The 26884-nt window shown below is 60.0% G+C and overlaps 1 protein-coding gene across 5 annotated transcripts in view; it reads right to left on the reverse strand.

Moving 5' to 3' along the window:
* The window catches only part of SCUBE1 (signal peptide, CUB domain and EGF like domain containing 1), a 131553-nt gene that overhangs the window by 33622 nt on the left and 71047 nt on the right, over window positions 1–26884 (reverse strand). For 4 of the 5 annotated variants that reach the window (XM_039463151.2, XM_074391206.1, XM_010343285.3 and 1 more), the window contains 4 exons: window positions 22081–22206; window positions 17766–17882; window positions 15177–15266; window positions 3586–3702 (listed from right to left, as the gene is read on the reverse strand). In XM_039463151.2, the coding sequence (XP_039319085.1) occupies window positions 3586–3702; window positions 15177–15266; window positions 17766–17882; window positions 22081–22206 (450 nt within the window). The remainder of the gene's footprint in view (window positions 1–3585; window positions 3703–15176; window positions 15267–17765; window positions 17883–22080; window positions 22207–26884) is intronic. The other variant, XM_039463152.2, reaches the window with a different exon arrangement.

Raw genomic sequence — 26884 nt, forward strand, 5'->3', positions numbered from 1 at the left:
GGGTTTCTGCTCCTGTTTGTCGCCCCAGCGCCCAGCGTGAGTGAGCGTCTGGGAACGCTCACTGAAGGAATGAATGGGTCAGGGTGACTCCAGGCAATGGAGGGGTCTGAGGGCTGAGGGAGGGGTGGGGCCTTGGGCCATCGAGTGGACCATTTGGGTGCAGCACCAGTGCGTGTGCAGGGGGCAGGGAGATGCGGTGAGCTGCAGGGATGCGTGGGACCCTGGCTCTGGCTTCCTCTTGCCCATCTCACAAAGCGGGCCACGTAGGGGAGGGCTCTGGGGTGGAGGCGCAGGGAGGGCACAGGGTCATGGGGTGGCAGCATCCTGGAGCGCCCAGCGGGGAGGGCAGCTGCTGGCCAGGTGGCGGGCACTCGAGGGCACCACTTGGGTCAAAGCCCTGGCTGGAGCCTGCCTGGCCCAGGGCACCGCCGAGGGAGAACAGGAAACAGGTGTAGGCGGGGGTTCTCCCAGACGTTGGGGAAGGTGTTGGGAAGAGGGCCGGTGTCCCCGAGGGAAGTGCACTTTCGGGCTCCTGAGGTGGTCCTGGGGGCAGTTCTGGGCCAGTCCCTGGGCGCTTAAATGTGGGCATCTGTGGACACGTCTAGTCTCTGCCTTCTCCATGGCTGCTGCCAGTCCTGCCTTGGCACTGCCACCTTGAGCCGGAGTGACAGGAGCTGTGCCTGGCCGCTCCTCCAGACTCGACCATGACCCCGCCGTGGCCAGGGATCAGCTCAAAATGCTAACCTGGCCAGCCTCCCCTGCCTGGTGCTGCCTGGGACCTGGCCAGGCTTGTAGGGTGGCCCCCAGCCTTGCGCCGCCTGCTTCCTTTGCGTCCTTCCCAGGCCCGGATCCTTGAACCCATGGGCCTCTGGCAACAGTCACAGTGCTGGAAATGCTTCCCCGCCCCGACCATCGCCTGATGAACGCTCCTTCCCCTCAGCCCTCCCAGCCCCCACGCCCCCACCTCCTGCCACGCTGAACTCTATCCCACACCAAGCCATCTGTAACACTCAGTGATCTTAGTGATTTCACAAATGAAAACCTGTCTTCTGCGCTCGGTAGAGGACCGCTGCAGATGGGAACTGTCTCTTTTTTTTTTTTTTTTTTTTTGAGACGGAGTTTCACTCTTGTTACCCAGGCTGGAGTGCAATGGCGCGATCTCGGCTCACTGCAACCTCCGCCTCCTGGGTTCAGGCAATTCTCCTGCCTCAGCCTCCTGAGTAGCTGGGATTATAGGCACGTGCCACCATGCCCAGCTAATTTTTTGTATTTTTAGTAGAGACGGGGTTTCACCATGTTGACCAGGTTGGTCTCGATCTCTCGACCTTGTGATCCACCCGCCTCGGCCTCCCAAAGTGCTGGGATTACAGGCTTGAGCCACCGCGCCCGGCTAGGGAACTGTCTCTTATTCATCCGGTCTCACTGGAACCTGCGTACGGCAGGAGCCCAGAAAACACACCTGTCCCGTGAGCGAGTGAGATGACCTCTGACCTCAGCCAGGGCCCTAGGGCTCTGAGGGCGGCCACAGGCCCAGGACTGGGTGTCCATGAAGGGGGGTTTGGCCAAAGAGCCAAGTAGGGCAGTCCCGGTGAAAGGGCCCCGACTGTTTCAAGAGCAAAGAAAAGGTCGTGGGGGTGGGGTTGGGGGCGGGGGTGGCCCTGGGGCTGTGGACAGCACTCCTTAGCCCCACCCTACCTCAGAGCTGCAGGCAGAGTGGGAGGAAACGAGTGTCCCTTGGGCTACCGAGGGATGGGCAGGGCAGCGGTGGCAGTCCCAGAGCCACATGGCTGCCCAGGCCCTTCTCTGGCCCACACAGGGTGGCTCCTGGCCTCCAGACCCCGTTCCAGCGGCCCCAGCCTTGCCCAGGGAATTCAGCTCTGCCTGGCCCTCTGGCCCTCTGAAGGCAAATGCTGGCAGGCTGTGCCACCGCCAGGCTGTGAAGATGGCCAGATCTGTGCAGATCTAGGGCTTCCTCGGCCAGTCACTCCTGGCACTGAGTCGTGTGTCAAGGACCCAGACGCCACCCACCTGCCCACTTGCCTGCCAGGAATCACCAAGGCTATTAACAGGCCGCGCGGCGGCCACGGGAGGGCTTTCTTTTCAAATAAACAGGCGGAAGCCCTGTTATTTCTGTCAATAGTCACTGGGTCCTTCCCAGCAAGTTGGCAGGAGGAAGTCGTACACTACAAAAATACATTTATTTTTACGGGCTTTAAAAGAGCCTGCCTGGGACCGTCTTAGGTCACCCGAACTCCACGTTCAACATTTTCCCCGACTGGACCTTGGAAGTGCCAGTGCCTCCCCTCTCCACGCCCTGCTCTCCAGGCTCTCCCTTCCTGGCAAAGAGTTGGGGGGCTTCCCAGAGCTGGGGGGATTTGGAGGGTGGCCTGAGCCTCGCCGGGAGCACCGAGCGGCTGCCGCTCACCCTTCTGCACAGGGGGCTCTGGCACCGAGGTCCGAGCCTGCCCCAGTCCCACGGCTTCTCAGGCTCCGTCCGACCTTTGGGGTGGCTGCACCTCCTGGGCTGCAGGGCTGGCCCGTTCCTTCCTTCCCCAGTGCCCGTCTTCAGAGTGCAGCCAGCTCTCCTCTCCCAGCTCCCCAGCTTTCCTGTTTCCCGAGAGGCCCCTCAACCCAGGAGGCACTCAGGAAGTCTTCACGGGGTGACTCAGGACAAGTGTGAAGACACACCCCTGCCCTCCCTCGCTGCCCGCCGCCGCAGCCCAGCCCCGTCTCTCCTTCCTTCAGCCACATCACTCCCAGATCCTCCTTTTCTTTTTTTTTGAGACGGAGTTTCGCTCTTGTGACCCAGGCTGGAGTGCAATGGCGCGATCTCGGCTCACCGCAACCTCCGCCTCCTGGGTTCAGGCAATTCTCCTGCCTCAGCCTCCCGAGTAGCTGGGACTACAGGCACGCGCCACCACGCCCAGCTAATTTTTTTGTATTTTTAGTAGAGACGGGGTTTCACCATGTTGACCAGGATGGTCTCGATCTCTCGACCTCGTGATCCACCCGCCTCGGCCTCCCAAAGTGCTGGGGTGACAGGCGTGAGCCACCGCGCCCGGCCCGGACCCTCCTTTTCTAACGGCAAGAAGTCCTGAGTCCTTATGTTTTCAGATGGGACCCCCCAGCCTCGCTCCTCTCCTGTCCTTATTTTTCCTGGCCCGAGTAGACCTGCATGTCCCAAACGGCCCTGCGCCAGACCGTCCCCACCGACTCTGCCAGACCCACTGCAGCCAAAGGTCGAGGGGTTCAGAAACGCGCCACATGCCACCCGCCTTGGGAAGCCACACTATCACGGAGGGCCCCGGACGCCCCACAGGAGAGACGCTGGCTTAACTGTTAGACCCAGTGCGCCGCCACATTCTCTGACGTCGGCGTCTTTTTGGCCCGGGAACTGCAGATGTGCCGTGGGACCCCTGTTCTCTCGAACCCTGCTGGAGACCCCGCTGATGGCCGGCCCTCCCTCTTCCTGGCCCCTCCAACACAATGCACATGATTTCTGCACGTCCTTCCCCACAGCCACACACGGAAGCCCTCGGCCGGGCCGGCACAGGCAGGGGCGCCCGCACGGCTCCACACGCTGACCTTTGCACGTCTTCCCGTCCGGCTGCAGCGTGAATCCGACGGGGCAGCTACATCGCACGCCGGTGGCCGTGTCCTTGCAAGTCCGGTCACAGCCTCCGTTGTTGACCGCACACGTCTCTGTGGAGGGAAAGAGACAGAGACCTCAGTCTCCTTGGGGAGAAGCCGCCGCCTTTCCCCATCTGGGGAGAGATCTTCTCCGAGACAGGAGACCCGGGTTCAAGCTCTGGCTCTGATATACCCTCTGGCTGTGGGGCTCTAGGGCAGCTGCGTGGCCTCTCTGAGCCTCAAGCTCCCCATCTGTGGAATGGGTGAATGACACCATTCCTGTGGGTCACGTGATGAGGATGAGCACTGTCTGCAAACTGCAGAGGCTGTGCTAATGTCGCGGCTGCCGCTAACAGGGTCAAAATTACTGTCCGGGTCCAGACTGGTCGGGCTGTATTTCACTGCCCAGGGCCAGATTCCTCAAACTTTGACCTTCCTGGACTCAGACTCCTAGTCCAGGCTAGAGGTTACCTGGAGGCAACGGGGGCCCCCAAATGCATCTCTGCACGGAGCGGCTTGTGGCCCCGGCCAGGGAGCTGAGGTGGAGACCATCCATCACTGTGACGGGGCTTTCAGCCCAACATCTGTTCTCAGTGAATACGACAAAGGCATCTGGTTTCTGTCCACTTGAAGCTTGCCTAGTGTTTTTTTTTTTTTTTTTTTTTTTGCAAAATTCAAAGGGGCTAGAGTGGCTCGGGGCATGATGGAGGTCACTAAAGCCGTCGTGCCGTGAGAGTGATCCTCCCCAGGCACCAGGGGGCCGGGGGCGCGTCTAGGCCTCTGATCTCTGCCACCTGGGTTTCTTCCCTCCCAAGCATCTGGCAGGCTTTTAACTTGCGGAAACTGTGACTGTGCGGGCTTCCTTCTCTGCTTTGCTGCCAGGAGGTGGAGAAGCAGCGGGCGCCCATCTCTCAGAACCTGGATTCCCCTGCCTGCCTTCCCCAGCGTCACCTGGACTCCTGGCCCTGGCGTGTGATCTCCCTGAAGGGTGTCCCTAAGGGGTTTCCTCTGTTCCTGTGCTGTGGGGTCTGCGTTTCTGCAGGCTGGAGGGAATAGATGAATATATGCCCTCAGCTGTCAGGACTCCCTGTGGCTAATTAAAGCAAACGCACGGTGCCTTTCCTTTGAAGGTCTCCTTGCAGGGGGAGAAGGAAAGCTCGCGTTCTCTGTGCGCGCGTGTGAGCGAGCGAGCATCTGAGACTCTGCAGGGCCGCAGGGCTGCGCGTCCTCCTCACGCTCACGGCTGAGCCATCGCACCGCAGGGTGAGCTGTGGCTCCCAGTGGAAGGTGGCGGCCTTGACCCTGGCTCCTCCTTCTGTGTGTCTCCTCAAATCCTGGACCTCAGCTGGGCACGGGAGGTTTTTGTGAGCCAGTCTTTTGCCCTCCCACCTCCTGCCACGGCAGTGTGCCGGTTCCAGGGCTCGGACGACTCCTTCCTATTCATCCTTCAAGGCCTGGTTTGGAGCCCACCTCCAAAGGAGCCCCCTGAAGCCACAGACAGGCAGTGAAGGTGGCAGGCCAGTGTATGAGTCCTGGCTCTGTCACTCACAGAGCGACCCAGCCAGCCACCCCTTGGGCTGCACCTCAGCACTCACACCTGGAAACGACGAGCCTTCTCTTCCAAGGCAGAGGTGAGGGTCAAATCAGCCCAGACAGGTGCCTGGCTTGGGTCCTGGCACACAGTAACTGCCCGATAGATGTTAGTTTCCTCCCTGGGCTGACAACCAGAGAGGGAACTCCTGCCTCCCACCCCGAATCAAGGAGCCAGTGGGCTCCCCCTCCTGCCGTCTCAGTTCTCCTGTGGGAGGGCCTCTCTGGAAAGGGGGGCAGAGAACGTGCCTGTTTTCCAGGTGGAGGTAATTAAGGCTCAGGCCTTGGAGAGATGGGAGAACATGGCGGGTGAGAGGGTCGGGGTGGGGGGGGACAGGCGCTGAAAACTCGGGGCTGGGGCACTGGGTCTCTGCGGAGGTGCAGGTGGGCTGTGTAAGAGGCAGGCACCCGGATGTGTGACGTGGAGATGACCGTATTTACCACATAGGTCCCGCAAGACCCAGGTAGAACGGTGGGGGCGGCAGCGCTCTGTACATCGCGCTGTGACTGGGTCACTCTTACTTTCGGTGCCATTCTTGGAAGCTCTGCCCATGGAGGCTCAGTACCCACAGGCAGTTGCTAATTCATTCAGCTATTATTACCCGAACTTCTCTGCCTTGCGCAGATGTGCCTTGAACACAGTCCCCGGTCTCACGGGTGGGTCAATTTCACGGTGCTGGGTGGCCGGGGGAGAGGAGCTACGGAGATGAATGTGACATGTGCCAGGAGTCAACAGCTTACGGGGCGGCAGGGGGCAGCAACTAAGGCCCAGACCTCGCCTTTCTCTGCTGGGTCTATGCCTGCCTCTCACCTCCCAGCCCAGGCCCCGCCACGCCCAGGCACGGCTCCTCAGGGCTCTACAGGGCACCCCCACCTTGGCCTTGAGGAACCAATTCCTCAGGACTCAGCAGGCCTCACCTGCCTCCCTGAAGCCGTCCCAAGCCTTGCCCTGGGATTCTGCCCGCAGGGCGGCGCTGTGAGTGCCGAGGCCTCTCCCACAGGCCACACGCTCTCCAGGCAGGGGAGTCAAGGTGGCCAGCACGGCAGAGGTGCCTGATGAGCTGTGCCCAACAACTCATGAGCAGGGACTCTGGAGGCCCCGCAAGGAACAGAAGAACAGAACCAAGACGGGTCCCTGCCCTCCGTCGGGCCTGGGAGGGAGAGTGAGCCGGGAGGTGGGGTGGACAGAAGGGAAGGGCGCACGTGCCCCGGTGGAGGCGGCAGTGAGGTGCTGCGCTGCATAAGGCACGAGGGCGCTCTGTGGTGCACAACGGGAGGTGGGCGCAGGTGCCAAGCTCAGTGATGGCACACAGCGGGGCCGTGTGAAAGGGACTCTCCCCTCCCCAGGCCCCGGGCTTCCCGCCTGTGCTCGGCCTAAACATGGCTGAGGAGCTTTTCACCAGGGCAGAGAGTCTGATCCGGGGCGCTGGCGTGTGGGCCCAGTGTCCCAGAGCCCACGGTCCTGGCCAGAACCTGCTGGGGCCTCACTCTGAAGCTTTGGCGAAGAGGAATTGGCTGACCCTTCGGGCAGATCTGGAGACCTCTGACATCTGGGCCTCCTCCCCCAGCTGGCTCTTGAGCCCTCTGTGGCTCCCGTCACTTTGGGATAGAAGCCATGCCACGCCCCTGGCAAGGCCCTGACGAAGTGGCCCTGGTCGCCCTGGCTGACCTGTCTCCCGAGGGGCCCTATGAACTCCAGGGAGGCCCTGTGGTCCATCACTAGTGTTGTGCAGCAGGCTTGTGGCCAGCACTGTGCTGGGCACCACAAATGTGGCCTCCTGTGCCTCAGACAGTCAGCAAGGGTGGTGGAGGGGGCTTGACCCCGTCGACAGAGGGCCACGCCTGGTCCTGACCACACCTCCCCACCTGCCTCTACCTCCACTGGGCAAATGGTCAATCCTGAGAGCTGTCTGCTGAGGGAGTGCCGGCTGGGTCTGCCCCAGGGCTGCCTGGGGACACGCCGGTGACAGCACAGGCAGGTGGTGGCGGGGGTGGGGAGGGGCTCCACGCGGCTGGATGCAGGGATACTGAAAAGGAAGCAGCTCCCAAGGAGAACAGGGGCACGGGGCCCCGGCAGCTCCCCCAGAGCCAGCGCTGCTCACATCTAAGGCTGCGGGGCCCCAGCGCCCGTGATCGCCAAGGGGCCACCCAGGCCTCTGAGGCAGTCCGGGGTCTCCTCGACTCTGCTTTTTTAGCACACAGCCCTGTGACCCGAGGCCCTTTTCTGCCCTCTGCTGACCTTAGCCCAGCCCTGCCGAAATAAAAGGCCCACAGGCCCGCGCCATGCTCAGGGCCTCCGTCTACCTGAGCATTGTGCTGCTTGGGAAATTTTGTGCCAGGCAAATTTTTGTCAGTGCCCCCGTCTTCCAAGGCAGCAGGCGGGGTGCCGGTTCCAGGATGTGCTAGGAGTGAGTGCCATCCTCCCCGTGACTGGGGGCGAGTGTCCCTCCACCTGCTCAGAAAACAGCGGCCATGGCGACAGAGGAATAGCGCCCTGCAGGGCTGCAGTGAGGGGGCTGCAGGGAGGCTGAGGGGTGGTGGCACCAGGGGCATAGAAGATGCTCACCCAGGAGCAAGACAAGCTGGCCTCAGGAGAGGTCTCCTCACTTGGTTTGAGGGGTCCCGATTGCCCCTCGGAGGCCAGGGAGGTTTCGTATTAAAGCAGGGGGCAGGAGCAGGGCCTCCAGCGGCGTCTCCCTGGCCCGACTCCTTCACTTCCTGACGCTACCCTGGCCCCTCAGTGGAAGGCGCTTAGGGCAGACAAGGGGGCTCCCCTGCAGCGTCTCACTGGGGCCCACCCCCAGGAGGCATCACAGCTGTGCCCCCGGAGGCATGGGGCATTGAGGTGTGGCAAGGGGAAGGAGCAGGCGAGGGCGCACTGCTGGGGAGCAGGGGGCCTGTGCTCTTCCTGGGCACCGGGAGGCCCCTCCAGCTGGGTGTGCCCAGGGAGGCTTGGCGATCTGAGCAAGAGCAGCTCATGCTCACTGAGCACACGCTCACGCCAGGCCCTGTGCGAAGCATGGGGAGGCAGAGCTGTCACCTGCCTGCCCTGGAGGGGAAGGGTGTTGGGTGGAGGGAACTGGACAAGCTGCTTTCACTTCTCTGAGCTTCGGTTTCCTCATCGGTAACACTAAACCCTGCAGGTTGCTGGGAACATTGAACGTGTCTGGCTGTACAGAGAGCCCAGCCTAGAGGCTGCTCCACAGAGGGAAGCCTTGTTCCAGGTTTCTGCTGGCTGCCCTGGAGACCTAGCTGAGGACAGATTCTCCCCCCAGAGAGGAGGGAGGGAGAGGGAGGCAGGGCCCGGCGTCTGAGCACAAACCTCTGTTTCCAGCTGGGCCTCCGGCGTGGGGCGCTCCCCACCTCGGCCCTCCCGTCACGCGACTTTATGGGGATGGGGGCGTGGCAGGGAGTAGCTGGCACCTGCAGCCTATGTCTGTGCTCTCCCCTCCCTCTCCAGAGCTCCAGCCTGGGAGCTGCGCATGCCTGTCGGAGGGGTCCAGGCTTCGGGCACCTGGCCAGCAGGACTGACAGTCTGAAAGGCGCCGTTAACCCTGCTGGGTCTCCAGGGCTCCGGTCGGCCCACCGCGACGACCTGACCGAGGCCAGGCAGGCTCCGGGCTCGTGGCCTCATTTCTGGGACCTGCCGTCAAGGTTCCGTCCCTCCCTGGCGTTCGAGAGCACCCTAACGGGATGCTCGTGGCCGGCGACGGCGGGTAAGGAGCACCCGCTAGGGGCCACACACAGCACGCGCGCCTGCCTAGTGCCTCAGCGACGCTTCTCCAGACACCAGAAGCCGTTTTTGCAAATGAGAAACCGAAGCTCGGATGTGAGCTGGCCCTGGGTGCTGGTGGAGCTACTGACTGGGTAAGCCAGGACGCAACCTGGGTCTGGCTCGGGACACCCAGAAAGAGGAGTCGCCGTGTGCTTGACCGGAGCGGAGCTCCAACCACGGACTTCTGTGCTCTAAGAACAAATGCGCCGTCCCTGAAGCAATGCCCCAGCCTGGATGAGCAACTGGAGAGCACCCACCTTCCTTGGGTTAGACCGGGCATCTCGCCTCAGGAGTCTGGGGGGTTCCTGGGGCTGCCTGGTTCTCCTCAGTCGGGCTAACCTTGGCCTGCAGCCTCCACCTGGCCCGCCCTTAGCTGGATCCAGCTAGAGAGACGCAGGTGTCCTGGACGGGGATGGTCAGCAGGAGGAGCGGGCTGTCGCCCCCAGGTAGGTGGGGTGAGGGAGCCAGCAGGCAGGGTGGCAGAGGGACCTGCTTAGGTGTGCCTGTTTTCACTTGCGCTCCTCCTGAGAATGCTGGCGCACAGGGTGCCCTGCTCTCGGGCGCCTTCCACTGGCAGCTCCAGTGGACATGGGTATTCTATGTCAGGGCACGCAGGGCCAGGGGGCCAGGACTGGATTCGCAAAAACAGCAGGAGATCACAGAGGGCACTGAGGGCTGCATCTGGAGGGATTTGGGGCCCACTTAGACCAATGGCCAAGGAACCTAAGGCAGGGCTGGAGCCCGCTCAGATTTGTGCCAAAGAAAGAGGGCTCTGGCCGTGGCCTCACCGCCGGTGGGGCTGGGAGACAGGAGGCTGGGCCAGAGCCCAGGAGAGAGAAAGCAGGGCAGGCAGCGAGATGTGGTGTGGGGGATTTCAACCTGAGATGAGAGCTGAGGACCCAAAGGGGGCTCTGGGGGTCACGGGTGCCCCCACTGGGATGGGGTTCAGCGTGAGCAAGGCTGGCCGGGGGAGGGGTGAGCGCCAGGGCCCAACGCACAAAGGGCGTCCCTTCGAAGCCTCAGCCACCTGTCTGGCTCAGCCAGCCAGTATCTTTTCTCTAAGCCCTGCCTGGCATGGCAACTCCACACACACTGCAGCCCTCGGCACAGCTGAGTCGCCGTCACCTACCTCCTCCTACCAGTCCCAGTGGCGTGTGTGAGACGGTGAGGGACTCAGCCTGACGAGGGGGCCCAGCTGAGCAGACACCAGCCACACTGGGAGCCAGTCCAGTGACTGAGGTGCAGCCTGACCACCTGATCCTTCTCTCACAGGAGCTCAGGCCCTGGAGCTCAGTGGGCAGGGAGGCCACGGCTTGAGAGGGCCTTGTCCCCGCTTTCCTTGAGCCAGGCCACCTGCTGGGCACCGGCCGGGGGAGCTGCGGTGTTGCTACCTCTCACGCCAGCACTCAGACCTGCCAGAGCCTCTTCCCACCTGCAAGCAGGCCCAGCCTCCAGCGCCCACCCTCTCTCTGAGCTAGATACCTGCCTGCCTGGGCGCTGAGGCCCCATCCATCCCCAGCACCTCCTCCAGGAAGCCTTCTTTCATGTGCTGAGCCAACTAGCCTCACCCATGCTTCTGCTCTGGGCAAGGCCCTGTGGGGACACCAAGCTGGCAAAGACCTAGCTTCTGCCCCATTTCCTCATCTCTAAAGCACTGCTCTCAGGGTGGCTGTAAGGTTCAAGTCAACAGGGGGCAGAGCACACGGCCCAGAGACAGGCTGAGGGTCCACTCAGATTGGGGTCCCTGGCCTGCGGCTCAGTCCCCGCAGCTGCCCTGGGCGTGGTGGGACCTCTGGAATGGGCTAGCTGTGCGTTCTGCCTCAGTGCGCACAGGAGGCAGATCGCAGCTGGAGGGGCTGCGGGGCCTGCACCGCCACGTCCCTCAGGCCTGTTCTGCTCCGAACTTGGGGCCCCGGACTTGGGAGTCCACAGGGCTGGGACCTGGGCCCGGGCTTTGCTCACTGGCCACGTGGCCTCAGGGTCTTCCTCTGTGCAGTGGGGACCCTCCCTGGAGAGCTGCCTGGAAAGTCCCTTGCCAACTGTAGTGGACTGAACGCTACTGGCAAGGTGGAAGAGCCGGCGCAGAGGGAATGGGCAGAGGACACACCCCGGCTGCCTGCGGAAGGGTGGGTGCCCACAGCTGCGGCAGCCAGTGGAGCCTCCGGGAAGGGGGTGGGGTGCATCCCACACCCCAGAACTAGTTTCAGGGGAGGCTCATGGTCCTGGGGCTCAGCCAGTGAAGACGGCATGTGTGGGCCCTGCGCTAACAGAAGTCCCTTCCGCCCGAGTGGAACCATCTGTCTCAGCAGAAAGACCCGTTAAAATGCCCACCTCCTAATCCCCAGAAACCACGACCCTACCTGGCAGAAGGGACTCTGCACATGTGACGAAGGACCATGAGACTGGAAATGAGCCTGGATTACCTGGGGGGGCCCAGTGTGATCACAGGGGTCCTTCAGAATAACTGAGGGGGGGTGGTCAGAAACAGCTGTGAGAACCGGGGCGGGTCGGGGTCACCAGGCTGTCGGCTCTGAAGGTGGAGAGCGGCCGAGGGACCAGGAACATGGGCAGCACTAGAAACTGGAAAGGCGAGGAAGGGGTTTGGGCCCTGCGGCCCTCAGAGGGGAACAGCCCTGCCCACGTCTTGAATTTAGCCCAGTGAGCCCCAGGTCAAACTTCTGACCTACGGAAGACAACAAACCTGCCTCGTCTCAAGCGAGGGGATCGCGGGACCGCAGGGATCTGCGGAAGGCCCCACCCGGCCTAAGTACGCTCCGGGAGCGGGGCGTGATGAAGACCTGGAGCCGACCTGAGTGGCGCCTTGCAGCCCGTCGACCTCGCGACAAGCAGGGTCCCGGGGGCCTGAGGCTGCCCCCTTCGCTGGGCACTTGGCTGTTTCTGCCAGATCACTGAAAGGTTTCACTTTAACCTGCAGATCCAACCCTTTTAACTGATTGTAACGGGAGTCTACAACGGCTCCACGTTTTGGGCCTTCTTTAAAGTAAACATCACTTCCTCTGTTCTTCCCCTGTGCTCAGGGACTGGGGTGATGACAAAAAGCGAGAACCCGAGGGTGGGGCGGGGCTGGCCCAGGCCGCTGCGCTGGAGGGCATCTCTCTCTCCGGCCACACTCTAGACCAGGCGTCCCCAAACTTTTTACACAGGGGGCCAGTTCACTGTCCCTCAGACCGCTGGAGGGCCGCCACATACTGTGCTCCTCTCACTGACTACCAGTGAAAGAGGTGCCCCTTCCTGAAGTGTGGCGGGGGGCCGGATAAATGGCCTCAGGGGGCCGCATGCGGCCCGCGGGCCGAAGTCTGGGGACGCCTGCTCTAGACACAATTGCGGCTTCTGCCGGGAGCCCCCCGCTCCCTCACCGGAGCCAGAATCCCAGCTCTGTCCCACGCAGCTGCATGGCTGGGGCCCTCAGCCCCTCTGGGCCGCAATGTCCACCCCTCCGCGGTTTCTAAGAGATGGCCGCGTTGGCTTGCCGGTGCTGCCAGGGGCTGGGGGTCTGAGCATCCGAGCCGCTCTCGCGGGGAGCTGGCCAGCGCCGCAGCCAAGGGCACCGACTAGAGCCAGGTGGGCCGGGGTCTAACCTTGCTGTGCAACTCCTCGGTGTCCCACTTTCCCCCTCTGCTGCTGGCTCCTGCCTGTGCCTGCCCGACCTTTCTCCCCTCCCAGAACCCCAAACGGGGCTCAGGCTGCCCACAGGCCCAGGATCTCCTGGGATGTACTCTCTCCCACAGCCCCAAATCCCGCAGCGTGAACAGATGAGGGTGACTCGGGTCTGAGCCTTCACCAGCTAGGTTGCTCTCCCCACCTAGGGCCTGGCTCTGAGTGTGATGCCCAGGTGCGCCTGACCGGCATGGGGCAGGAGGGGAGTGGTCACCTCCCTTACTTTCCGTACCTTGCCTCTGTTAATACAGCATGGGAGCGGCCACACCTCGTCGGGAGCTACCAGTGAGGGCCTGAAGTCCAGAAGGATCCTGTATCTTCACCCCACAGGATGTTCTTAAAGGAGACAGTGCTAAGAATGACGAGCTGTGAGAGAGGGCCTCACCCGTGCTCTAGACTCGAGGCCCGTGGGCTGACCCTTCTCCGAAGCCCGAGTCTGGCTCCTCGTCCAGGTGAGGCCTTGGCTATTTGCTGTCCCTTTGGTTAATGTTGGAGGGAGACCGGAGGAGAAGGCTCTTCTGTCTGGGGCAGGACAAGCTCTAAGGGGTGATACGGGGGGACTGTGACAACCACAGAGGTGGGGGTGCAGGGGAGGGTCCCCACCCTGACCTGTCCCTTCAGGCTGCCCCCCCAAACCCGGGCTGGGGCTTCCTGCATCCTCAGGGCCTCCCTCACCCCCCCACCACTCCAGGTACTGGCTCTGGGCCTTTATCCGCTGACTCTCATTACTGAATGCAAGCACAGAGGCCCTTCTCTCCACCCCTGCACCACCCATTTATGTGATGCCAACTCAGAGTGGCCCTCTTCCCCCATCCATCCTCTTCCTGGGAAGGTCGCGGGGTACCTGAGGGACCACCAAGCTCCTAGTCCTGCCTGGCTTTGGAGCTCTGGCCTCAGACGACAGTGCCCACTTCTCCTAGTAAGTGAGGCCGAGGGCCCTGGGCACCCTGAGACCTGAGAGTGGCCTCAGAACACCGACAGCTCTGGGACTCCCTCCACCTGCTTCTAGCCACCTTTCCAGAAAGTCCACAGCACTGACTCATGCCTGCCTGGAGGGCAGTGGTCATACTTGCTGCCTAGGGGTGAGGTTGGAGGCTCAGCGCCAACCCAACCTGCCATCGCCAGCTCTTCCCAAGTCAACAAAACAGACCTGCCCAGAGAATCTGCACAACTAGCTTCCAGCCTGAGCTTGCCCTGCCTGCCTGTGTGACCAGAGGTGAAAGCTCTGACCTCTCTGGCCCTTACTCTTCTCATCTGGAAAGAGGGCTGCTCCTGTCCTATCTAGTATGGACTTAGGGCTCACAGAGCACCATCAGCCAGACCCACAAGCTCCTTGAAGCCCCTAACGAGCGCTTGAGCCTGAAGCCTTCACAGCAGCGCACGAGGCCATATCCCCTGTGGCCCCCGGACCCCCTCCTGCTTCCTCTCCAGATGCTTGGCCCCGCTGAGGTCCATGAAACAAAGCTCCCTTTCCAGGACCTTCAGGCTCTGAGCTCCACTTGGCCCTGCAGCCTTGATGCTTGAAACAGCTCCATGGTCAGGACCTCCGGGTAGAGCTCAGCCCTGCAGGGTGATGTGTGACCCTGGGCAAGCCAGGGCATGCCAGTGAGCCTCGGCCTCTCCCTCAGAGAAATGGAGACCGCACCACCTGACCCCATAGCTGCAAAAGCTGGTGTGAGCTGAGAGCCATAAAGAAGGTCGGGAGAACCCCAGGTGACCACAGCTATGCCCAGGAGGTCGTGGGCAGCTGGTACAACTAGAGGCCAGCAGAGCAGTGAGCTGACTGATGAATGAGGAAGTCTGCTTTCCCCTGTGCACACTGAGCTGTCCAAACGCACTGTCCAAACGCAGTGCTATCTCCCCTTTCTTCTTCCCCTCACGCGGGTCCCTGATCGGCCCTGCCAGCAGGTCTCCCACGACACCCTCCCTGAGCAGCATCTGAGAAGCAGGCGGCTTTTTCCCTGAGAGGTCCTGGAGGTTCTGGCTGGCGGCTTCCCTCCCAGGAGAGGAGACGCATAATGACTCTACTGCCCAGACCCCTGTCCGCTCAGATGCCCTCCTTTGCGGCTGAGTCTGATCCTGCCGCTGTGCTGGTCCTGGGGATACTAACTGTGAACGTGGGTGTTTACTGCAAGTGGGGGAGCTTTTCAGTGTGAAAAGACCTTTTCATTACGGCACTCGTCTCCTTACAGGCACAGGCCAGAGGATAACAGCCCTGGGTTCTTTGCTACAAACACATAAACAAACAGAACAAACGTGTTTGATGGAGGGTAAAAACTTTAAAAAGGAAAGTGAGTTCACATCTGGAGTGGAGCCCCCCACACTCACACAGCACGCACGTGGGCAAACCCCACAGCAGACATATGCCCCACACGCACTAGCCACACCCACACACGGCACACACGCGCCCATATCCACGTGCCAGCGCACACCCGCGACACACACGTGAACGCACGCACACACAAGGGCAAGTACGACAAAGGAAGTGGAAGAAAAGTGTTACCCATGAGTAGCCGCCGTTTCACCCGCTTGTCCACATCAGCTACTGACGTGGCATTGAACTGAGAGCGCTCAATTGCAGCCTCATCCTTCTCTAAAACACAAGTAAGGGACAAACACGGAGCCAGTGGTTAATGACAGCCCACTTCCCGCGGCCCAAGACAGTCAGCCTCTCGGCGTGGTGCAGGCAAAGCCAACACCACACGCCGGCCAGCTCGGCATCCTCGCCAAGGGGCTAATCCCAGGAACCTCCAGGGTGGGGGTGTTCAGGGCAAAGCAGAGAGGCGGTGGGGACGGGGGGACGTGCAGGAAAGGAGGAATGATCACAAAGTGACCTGGGACATAGAGGGGACTCAGGGCCCACAGGCAAGCAAGCAGAGGAGGGGGCCGAGGTTAGGGCAGACAGGGCTTGTCTGCAGAGAGCCACAGAGGCAGAAAGCGCACCGTGGTGCTTCATGGAGACACGAGCAGATTACGGACCCCCGTGGCTCAGGCTGGAGAAGCAGGCATAGGACAAGGCACAGGACAAGGGGACAGGGCCACAAGGTCCGGTGATGGATGCCCCTGAGACAGCAGAGGCTCTGTCACAGGGACACGAAGCTGTGTCAACAGTCATGCAAAACTCCGAACAAAACAGACACACACACAATGAATGCAACAGAACAGACACAGAAAACCGCGGGATGGAGTCCGGCCGCGCTGGTTGCCTGCTTGTCTATAGAGGGCTAGACATTCAAGTGCTCAACAAGGGGGTGCAAAGACGGAACACCGATTTCAGGAGCGTGCGGGGCGGGCCGGGGAGCGTCCCGGCTATGCCACGGGGCTTCCGGTGGAGGAGCAGGTGAGGTTAGCTGGGCTGGCTTTCCTCGCTCAGAGGGAAACGTGTGCGGACACTGGTTCCCAAGCGGGGACGTGGATGGACAGTGGGCAAAGTCGGGAGTGGGAGCAGCAGCAGGGGCTGGGCAAGGAAGCCGATTTCTACCGAGACGGGAGGGGAGGTGGGGCTGGGGAAGTTACTCTGGGAAGGAGATCCAAGCAGGGGCCTTCACGTGCAGTAGACATTGAAAAATAAAAAAGCAGGAAAGGATGATTCAGGTGGACAAGACGAGATGTGTTAGACGAAGGCGGTGTGTCTGGCCCGGCGGCCGTTTGCGCCTGCTCCGGCGGAGACGGCGAACCGTGCCGGGGACCTCTAGCAGACGAGACAGGAGGGAGGCTGGGGGCCGGGAGAGCCCCAGGCCGGACAGTGGAGGCAGAGAGGCTGGAGGAGAGGAGGTTCTAGACGGGATCAGGCTGCAATAGAGACACTGGTCTGAGAGCGGGTTTGGCTTTTAATTTTGGTTTTAATTGGTTGGTTGGTTTGGTTTGGCTTTTGGCTCTGAAAATAATTAATGAACGTCAGTTATCAGACAAGACAGGCAATCAGGGACCATCACCAGAAAAGCAGGAGCAATGAGATAAAAATGAAATAAAAAATGGTTGTCTGAAAGAAGAGACCACGCAGAGGGAGGGAGAGCCACCGCAGGCAGCAGAACCCGTGATGACAGCCCCGGACTACAGCGGTGACAGCCTGGCACCCGCTCGGGCCCCACTCCCTGGGAGACGGCGCAGGGGCACGCCCTGGCCTTATGGGCTTCTGTTCGCTGACCAACCTTTTCCTGTCCCCTGAGACTCCCTCGAGAAGTATCTTCCAGACTGACAGCAAGAAATCGGGCTTAAAAAAAAATAGCGAACTTGCGTTGGGTTTCTAAAGCCAACACAGGAAGGGTGGAACGCTGGGCGCCAGCTCTGAAGTGCTGCTCTTTCTCAGTTAAAAAATGTGCCGTGATTTTTAAGTGGGAGAAAAAAACTACTAGTGATTATGGCATGAAATAATCACAAATACTCAATCTTCCCCTTGGAAAGAGGGACCAGGAGGAAGGAGGTGGCAGAGACTCAGATCAAGACCCCATGTGACAGGGAGGAGATGGCCGGGCAGCGCTGACAAGAGCGGACTTCAGGTGGGGGCGGAGGGCCAGCAGCGGCCCGGCAGCTCCAGAGACCAGCAGCGGCAACACCACAGCACGCGCGGCCCGCCTCCCCTGAGGTCCAGACAGTGACCACTCAAAGCGAAGTTCTGAGGAAAACTCTTGGTTTGCCAGCCGTGGGCGGCTCCCGTGACTCCCGTGGCTGCGTGCGGGCGCCTGAATCTGGCCGTTGTCCGTATTAGGGGAAGAAACCCCTGTGCTGCTGGAGCAGAGGCTCTTAGAGGTGTGTACACCTTCCTTCTCCCCGAAACCCCCTGCCCGGGGCCACCCCTGACTCCCAGGACGAAGCCATTCAGGACCCCCGCCGCTAGGGAGCCTGCATTGGGCATCGCCAGGGAACAGAAGGCAGCGGAGCCTGGTCCTGGGGGGCTGCAGGCCCCAGAGAAGCCTCCCCAGAAAGCGTCCCCAGGGGCGTCGGCCATCCCCACCATTGCCACGGGCTCGCGTTTCCCTGTTTCCCTGAAGCTTCTTTCCGGGGATCCCGGACGTGGCGGGGTGCTGGCCCCGCGGTGCGCGCGGGTGGGCGGGGGGTGCGAGGCTGCTGTGCGGCGGAGGCGCCTACTTACCGATGCACGTGCGGCCGTCTGCGTGGAGGGCGTACTTCTGGTGGCAGCCGCACAGGGGGCCCGTGTCGGTGTCCTCACAGCTGTGCTGGCAGCCTCCGTTTCCGTAGTTACAGGTCACTAGTCAGGCCCGAAGGGTACACACGTGTGTATAAACAGAACAACAGAAATGATTAGTCGTCGGCGTTGGCTGTTTCCTTCGGGGTGTGGGAAAACTGAGGCCTCAGGCCATCAGTGGGTAGGGTCGTGAGGCTTGGGGGGTGACAGGTGCGCGTCTCCCTGCACTTCGGCCCCTCCAGGATCTTCTATGGAATCCCTCACTCCCTGGAGCTGAACTGGGGTGGGACAGAGAATGGGCTGGGCTCTGATGAGGGCCGGCCCGAAGCTGATGTGCTCAGGCGGTGGTGGATGAACACAGCCGCGGGACTCTTCGCAGTTGCCTGTCCCAACGGGGCAAACCTCTGTCAGCGCCGGGACACACGTGTCAGACTGTCGGGGGGAGGGAGATGGCGGCCTGTGGTTCTGGTGACCCTTATTTCCTTGGTTCTCGCAGGGCTTTCTTTCCTCTGCCTGTTTTGGGGTATGCGGATGTCTCCCTGGATGTCCACCCTCTCAGAGCCCCAGGGGCCACCTCAAACCCTCTCCCCCGAAAGCCCTAATCCCCCTGGAGCTCGACAATGTTGGAACAGACTCATGCCAATTAATGTCATCTGGGGTACAGTTCTGAAAATGGCCTAAATAATAACAGTGTTACATTGCTTTCAGTGCCTGTGGCCAAGATGGTTCACAGCATCAACAAGCTGGGTCGGCTGAAGAGGGCACAGAACCCAAAGGAGTCTGGAGTTGGAAAAACGACCAATTCAAGTTTATTTAAACACGCAGTCCATTTCCCGGGTGAGAGAGATCGCTAGAGGGGAGCAGTGACTCCAGTGCTCCCCAGGGGGTGTAGGGCCCCCCCACCTTGTGATGCTGGCGAGACAGCTGCAAGGCCACGACCCGAACGCAAATGTGCACCAGGGCCTCAGCACGGGGCATGTTCCCAGATACTTTAACCATTGATCTAAGCTCCACTCTTTCATTTATTTGGGAAAACCATAATGACCAAATATGCAAAAATAAACCTCAGACCAACTACGGTTAGAGGGGACAAAAGTCCCAAATTCTGAGTTTGAATGAATTACGTTCTGTCAGGTTGACCCGTGAGCACAGCTGGTGCTGAAGGGAAGTCACCTGGTGGCGACTCCCAGAGAAGGATCTCAGACGTTTCAGAACTGACTTCTGCAGCTGCGCTTCCCCACAGAGAACCATGCAGAGCCTCCCCCGTCCTGTGACGGGGGCACCGCTGCCTCAGACACATGCTACCTTCACAGCAAGTGAGGAGGATGTCCAGAAAACGGCTCGATGGGGACAGGTGTCAGTGCCTCAGATGCTGCGCTCTGCAGCCAGGGCCTCTAAGGGGCAGCTAGCTCCCTCTTCCACGGGGAGCCGAGGATCATCCAGAGGAGGGGGAGGACTTCCGGGTGAAATTTCAGGGACCTGAAAAATGCTTCTGGAAACACAGCTGGGTTTCAAGCACAAAGCCTTCCAGCCCCTTCTGCTCAGCAGTGACTCTTCTCCAGGGTGGAGGTGGCACCCTGGATGGAGCTCGGCTTTCGTGTCTCAGTGGCCAGGAGGGAACCCAGGGAAGCCAGGGGTTCCGGGAGGCTGCAGCTCTGCACACATCTCAGGCGATGGGAAGAGACCCAGGTGGAGCCCCACTTTCGGCTGGACGTCATGTGCCTTTCTAGGACCCAGGAGATTCCCGTTTCAGAGTGGGCAGGGGTGCAGCTGAGGAGAAGGCAGTCCTTCTTGAGCTCCAGGCTCCTGGAGACAGTCTGTGCCCTAAAAGTGACTCTAATGAGAATAGAGGCCTGTCTGAGGCAACTCGAGGGAGGTCCAGGCTCAGGGGCCCTGGTTCCCCGTACATAGGCATTTTGTGCGTCTCACAGACCGCCAAGGGTCGAGCCTTCGAGGACCGGAGAACCTACGGCTTTGACGCAGAAACATCTGAGCTCGAGCATGATGAGAAGGACAGAGGGTGGAGGAAACGTCCTCCGGCCTGGCCCTGGACGGACGACAGCTGGGTTCAGAACGCTGCAGTCCGTTTGAGCTAGAGGCTGGCTGGCTAAGTCAGGCCTTAGTCCCCAATCCAGCTTGAGATTTGGAATTTCCTGGAACGCAAGTGACTTCAAGGACTAGAGTGAACGCCGCGGGGCTAACTTCACAGCAGCCTTGCCTTACTAACCTCACAGAAGCTGCCAAGGCTGGGCTGGCCGGGCAGCTGCCTGTATGGGTCCTTCCTGGGAGGCCTCAGGCCCCAGAGATCACATCGGGCTCTCCATATCTCGGTGACGTTCAACCACCCACGGAGAGGGTGGGACTGCTGTTTCTTAAACCAGCACATATTCCAGGCAAGGGCGGAGCCCTTCCCTGGCGGGGGCAGCTGCATTACTGTTGCGGGGGGTGTCCCAGCTGCTCACAGGGCCCTGCCCAGTCCCTGACTTTTTGCACCAGGCTGGCACCCAGAAGATGCTCTCTGAGCAAACTCCTCCTGGTAGTGCTCAGAGGTACTATGGGATCAGGAGCAAGCTGGCCCCAGCCAGGCCGCCTGCAGCCTCTCCCTGGCACTGGGCTCGGAGCCCGGTTCGAGCAGGCGCTCGGACTGTCTTCTGACTGAGGGAGGGCACCGTCCTTCTGGCCGGGGCTATCCACAAGCCTGCCGACTCCATGCGTTCTTGACCTTGGCCTTTCTTGTAGGAAACTCAGATCACACAACAGCGGGGACGGGGAAAGCAGGAGTCGGCATCTCTGGTTCCGAGGCGGCTGGGGCCAGAAGGCTTCTCTGCAGATAACAGAATCCATCTGGCATGGAAAGGGGCCCTGGCTGGAGCCCTGGGGCTGGAGGCTGGCAGTTCCAGTGGAGAACGCCCCTGTTTCGTCCTGCCCTGGGTGACAGTATACAGGATTACCTTGGCTACCCCACAGGAAAGAGCCACCAACACAGAGAACGGTGGTCCGCCTCTCGGACCATACCTGGGGCAGAAGGAGGCACCTTCACTCTGGAGAACGGAAGAGTCGCATCTGGTGCCTGTGGGTCCCCGGGGCCTTGGTGACTGTCCTAGGAGGGCATGAGTCAGGAGAGGTGTGGCCAGGCAGCTGGAGGGGAGCTGAGGACAACCGAGAGGGTAAGGGACTGCGGGTGACAGAGCAGCAAGGCCAGCTGTCCTCTCCACAGAGTGACGGTGGAGGGCCATTTTCGTTATGATGGCAGGCAGCCCAGTCTCTCACTTCCACAGCTGGGGTGGCGACCCCCTCCTCTACTGGGAGTCGGAACCGGACTTTGCCGTAACATTTTTCCGTGTTAGAATGTGGGCTTGAGATGGAGCATTTGTCTCCAGCCAGAGGTGGAAAGTGCTTCCGGCAGTCTCGTTTGGCTCTTTGTCAAAACAGGGCACATGTGACATCCCTTCGGGTATCCACGGTGCTCTCATTTCCCACAGGGAGAGGCCCGTCCCGCCGTCTCCCCGTGTAGCCGTGGGCAGGACGTGCTGGCTCCCAAGCTTCTGAGTTCAGCACTGTTCTGCCTGGTCTCCTGGCTCCGACTCCTACTGGGGAATGGGTGACCCCGTAAAGAGGCTGGACTACGTGTGCGCCCCACAGGCAGACCACCAGGCAGATCCTGAAATGGCGTCTTCGGCCAGAGGCCTCCTTCAGCCCCGATCTCCTCTCCCAGGGTGTCACCCCTGGCAGCCGGCCTTGCAGGGGTCACACTGTGAGTTCTGAGATGGGGTCTTGCTATGTAGTCCAAGCTGGACTCAAACTTGGGCTGGAGTGATCCTCTGGCTTCTGCCTCCCAACCAGCTGGCACTATAGGCGTGCAGAGTTCTGCTCTTTGGTCCCAGAAATATGGTCAGCACAGCCCAGAACTGGACCCTTCAGAATCATTCTCTTTTCCTTCTTTCTGCTGCTCATTACCATGGGCTTCCCAGGCCCACCGAGAAACCTCATCTCGTAGACCTCGATGACACCGCCCCACCATTCCCGCTGGAGAGCTTAGGCTCAGGGCCTACCCTGGCGATGTCACGCTTGCTGAGGACAGCCCTGAGCCTGGGGCTCACAACCCGCGTCCCTCATGCCCCCATCAGGCCCCTTCAGCAGGCCCTGCCCTTCTCTCCACCCCATGGGGCTGGGGGCCCTCCCTGGCCAATGTCCAGACCCTCCAGAAAGCAATGGCAGGAGGCGCATGGGACGTCTGACCCATTTGTCTCCATCTACCTACGTGTGCAGTCCTTCTGGTTTTGGGCAAGGTCAAAGCCGGGCCTGCAGTCGCAGGCCACCCCACCTTTGGGCGTCTCCCGGCAGATGTGGGCACAGCCATGGTCTTTGTTCATGCAGTTCATACCCTCTGGGAAGAGAGACAGACAAGAGACGGGTTGGGGACCGGGCAGAGAGGGAGAGAGAACATTTCAGGTGAAAGGAGATAGCCAATGCGAGGTAACAAGCAAACGGGCTGTCACTGCACGGATCGTGCACACACGCACGCGTGTGGGGCAGCCAGCCACATGGATGTCCCTCAGGGAGGACCCGAGGGCAAGCTGCCTGGGTCTAGATTCAGGCAGCACTGCAAATGGCACCTCGTGGCCACAGACACAAGCCTCTTCTCCAGGTCAGATTGCGGGGCGTGGTCTGGAGGGCTGCTTCTGTGTCAGGGCGCTTTGGTCCCCTCTCCTGAGCCACCCATGGTTCTAGGGTTCCTGCCACCCACCCAGCAGACTGGATCTCCCCTCTCGGTCTGCCTGGAGTGGCTCATAGCCCCTTCTGTTGACCTCAGTTGATGTTTATCTTCCTGGTGATTTCTGAGGCGTTTCCAGAATTTATGAGGTCAGGGGTCAAGTGAGAGGTTGTAGGTCACAAGTCCATCAAGAGGCCAAGGCAGATGAAAGGGAAGAGCCTCTGTCTGCCAAGCCACCGGCTTTGTGACCCACCTTCCACCTCCACCCACAAGCAGCTCAGGCAGGAGTGAGGCCGGCAGTGAAGGCTGCAGACGGCGAACACGAACGGGCAGCCTCGTACCCCCGGGGCGCACCAGCCTCTCGTTCCAGGGGAGGCCTGGCTCAATCCTGACCCCGTCCACTTTTAATACGGGTATGCAGCGACTCAGAATATATTTAAACACACATACACCCTGCTAGTTGTACTAAAGATAAAAACATCTAACGTTAAAAATCTCACACACATGGCAATGATGGAGCCTACATTTTGCCCAGCACCGTAACTCCTGGTGTCGCCTGATTCTGTGAGCCCTATTTCCTCACCTCGATCTTCTCACTAACCAATCGAATTGCTGGAATGATGCAGAGTCTACCCAAGCAACCAGTGACCACGGAAGGCGCTTTCGTGCTGTGGCCCCTCACGGAAGCTGCACGTTCACGCCGGGAGGCCCTTTCCGCGGGCTCGACTCCAAAAGAGCATCAGCGCCAAATCACAGACGGTGGCGTGCGGCCAGCTCTGAACCGGCGGTGGGTGGAGGCTGTTACGCAGTATTTACCAATTTCTGTGGGATAAATACGCCAGCCATGGCTAATTGCAAGGTACGCGGGAGACGTGGCCGAGGGTAGAGCTGGGGATCGGTGTGCACAGTTGGCTCTCGTGAGCCAAGCCAGCCAGAGCGCGACACTCTTAGAAGGTGGTTGTGAAGACAGGCGGACACAGGTGTGAATCCGGCTTCCTTACTGGCGGTGGCCTGGGAGACACCGTTCACTTTTCTGAGCCTCGTCTTAGAATGGGCACGAACACTCTGTCTCATGGAGGAGGTATGCAAATTAAACACGGCTACAGACAGGAAATGGCACGCAACAGGAGACTGGGTCTGTCTGCGGGGGCACCAGCTTCTGAGGCTGGTGCTCCTCCTGCAGCCTGGCTGGACGGGGCGGCCCCTCCTGAGAGGCGGCTCTCAGTAGAGGAAGCTTCTCAGCCTGTGCAGACATATTCCATCCTCATTGGGCCATCTGGGGGCCTCCTGCCCTGGCAAGGGTTTGGCCAGTGGCTGGTGGTCACCAAGCCATCTCCCCGAGCATTACTGATGGCTGTTGTCAACGGTGGGCTGAGCCCAGGGTCGCCCCACTCACTCCCTGCTCATTTGGTCTCCACGGCCCCCTGCTGTTCCAGCTTCTCCCAGCCGCACATCCTCCACGGTGTGCCATCCCATGACGCCCGCAGAGCAGCCCCCAAGGGTGCCCCGTCTCCCCTTGCTGCTCCTTCCTCCTGGCCAGACACCCTCTCCCGTCTTCCATAAAGGAAATCCTAGGCCTGCCTCAAACTCCTCCAATTCCACAAAGCCTCCTGACTCCTGCCTTACACTCCCTGCCTCCCCCATATGCCGCCACCCACGTTAACTTCCCAGGCTGTCCTATGGCTGGCACCGGAGACGATGCTGTAAGCTGATCTGTGCTTTCTTCCTAAGCTGGGAAGGGCCCAGGGGCCCTTGCTCGGCTCAGGCTTATTATATACGATGAGGAAAGGGAGATTGAATTTCCATTCCCAGCCAAAGAATCACAATTTACAAGAAGCCTGCGAATCATCACCAACCATAAATTTGTCACTGGGGAGCTGATGGATACCTGAGCCCTGGGTAACAGAATACGAAGCTTTAGGGGCCATTCCGTCTTCTCCCTCATCGTGGACTTGCCATCAGTGATTTTCTTTTTCAGACTCTGGACTTTACCACTGAGCTGTGGTCGTTTTCTTGGCAAAGGATACTTCGGGATGTAACCCAGCATGACTGTGGACTGCAGTAACCCACAGTCCATTAGACGCTGAGCACCGGAATCACAGAGCTGCAGGGCGAACCCCAAGCCCTGTCTGTAGTCAGCAGGTCTCAAAGGCCTCAACTTTACCTCTCAACAACTTGAGGAAGAGGTGGAGCCCTCCATCTCTCACTGAAAGACCCTGAGGGGGAGCTGAGGTCCTGATTAGCCACCTTCACTTAGCACCCTGCCGCAGGCCCCTGCACGCTGCCCCTCACCTGGCATCCCACTGGTTCTGCGATGAAGAGCAAGGGACTGGCCAGTGATTATTAGCAGAACTGACTTCAGGACCTCTATGCAGTCCTGACAATTATAAAGGAGCCCAAATAGCTATGGTGGACATGCTTATGTGTTATAGCTATCAAGACTGGCCAGGCTAGGTATTACAGAGAGAAATTTGCATTTACTTTTTTTTTTGAAGGAATTGAGAAGCACTTATTTAAAAACAAGATAAAAAACTTATTACATGTGAGCTGGGCGTCACAGCTCACTCCTGTAATCCCAGAACTTTGGGAGGGCAAGGCGGGAAGATCACTTGAGGTCAGGAGTTCGAGGCTGGCCTGGCTGGCGTGGTGAAACCCTGTCTCTACTAAAAATACAAAAATTAATCAGGTGTAGTGGCACATGCCTGTAATCCCAGCTACTTGGGAGGCTGAGGCAGGAGAATTGCTTGAACCCAGGAGGCAGAGGCTGCAGTGAGCTGAGACTGAGCCATTGCACTCCAGCCTGGGTGGCAGAGTGAGACTCTTGTCTTAAAAAAAAAAAAAAAAAAGAAAGAAAAAAAACAAAACCTTATTACATGTTAGCACAACTCATCTATTTTTGCTAAAAACTCAATTTTCCGGAACAGGAAGGGTTGCCGGAGACGGGCCGTTTCAGCTCTCCCAGCGGCCAGGCCCGCAGGAGCCAGGCTTTCCAGCTGCACGGCGAGGCTGCTCAGTCTGAGCGCTGCTGGGGGACCGTCTCCCTGAGAAGGGTGGTCATGGGAGCATCACCATCACGTTTGCAAACGGCCCTAGCTACCTCTCCAAGGATGGCTGCTACCGCCTGGCCTGGGGACTTCCGGGCTCTAATTCGCTCCTCTGTCAGCTGCATCGAGTTCACCGCCCCTCAGGGACGACCCTGGCTTCCAGAGGCCATAAGCAGACAGGCTCTGCGGCTGGCGGAACCACGGAAGGTCAGGGTTGGACCCCTCCCTGTGGCCCATCTTGTTTATGTATCTTACAGGGACAGAAAGTCCCTGCGATGGGCCGTGAATGTCCCCGAACATACACAGAGCTGGGACCTGGGCTACCGGGCTCCCAGCCTAGGCTCTCCTGCCTGGGGGTCACTGGGCTGTACCTGTGGGACCCAGATGGCTGACAGGAGCGAACATTTCCTGGGGGAACAGAATCAGGAAGCTGGCACAGAGTGAGCGACCACCCAGGGCCTGTTCCTGGCCACTGTTTCCAGACTTACAAGCCCAGCAAAATCCAGGGGCAATTCAGATGCTGCTTCCCCTGTGAAGCGCTCGGAGCAGCCCCTCTGCAAAGCACATAACCCGGCTCCTCTTCTGACCTTCTGTGGCTGTTGCTGACAGGCCCTGAGTGTGAGGACAGAGTGCCAGCCCCCCTGCAGCACAGGACGTCTGTTTTCTCAGCTGTTAAATGGGTATGTAATAATCTTTGCCCCGTGGTTGCTGGGAAGCTCAAACGATATCACGGGAGGCACAGGCAGGGTCTCGGTAAAGCGTGGCTGCCAGGACAGTGGTCTGCCTCCGCCCGTGCTTCATTCTGCCTTGCAGTAAATCAGAATCGTTGCTTCTGCCACGCTCTTTCCTGCCAGCGTGGTAACCGGATGGGGAGACCTGAGCTTTATTCTTTTCAGTATCACGAGGACCGGCACAGGGCCTGGCACAGGCTGAGGGATTTGCAAACAGTGGCTGAAAGAAGGAAGAGAGTAAGTGGGGAAAGAGAGGGAAGAATAGAAAGGGAGAGAGGAAGGAGAAGAGAGAAAGGAAGCCCCTATTTCGGATCAAGCCCGCTGTCTGTTACTTCAGGAGGCAAGGCTACCATTTTGGAAATGCTCTTGTGGCATTCCTATTGTGTGTGCGATGAAACACAGCACTATGGGACAGTCCCCTGCTCGTCATCTAACACAGTGTCCTGGACAGGAAGAGACCCCACGACTGGCAGGGTCTAAGGATGGCCCATTCTAGCTTCCCTGACGGACAAAGCAACAGTGACATAGGGACCAGGGTGGCAGCCTGGGGCAGGGAGAGGGCACCGGCCCCACCCA

Source organism: Saimiri boliviensis, chromosome 21 (genome assembly GCF_048565385.1).
Source record: "Saimiri boliviensis isolate mSaiBol1 chromosome 21, mSaiBol1.pri, whole genome shotgun sequence".
NCBI lineage: Eukaryota > Metazoa > Chordata > Mammalia > Primates > Cebidae > Saimiri > Saimiri boliviensis.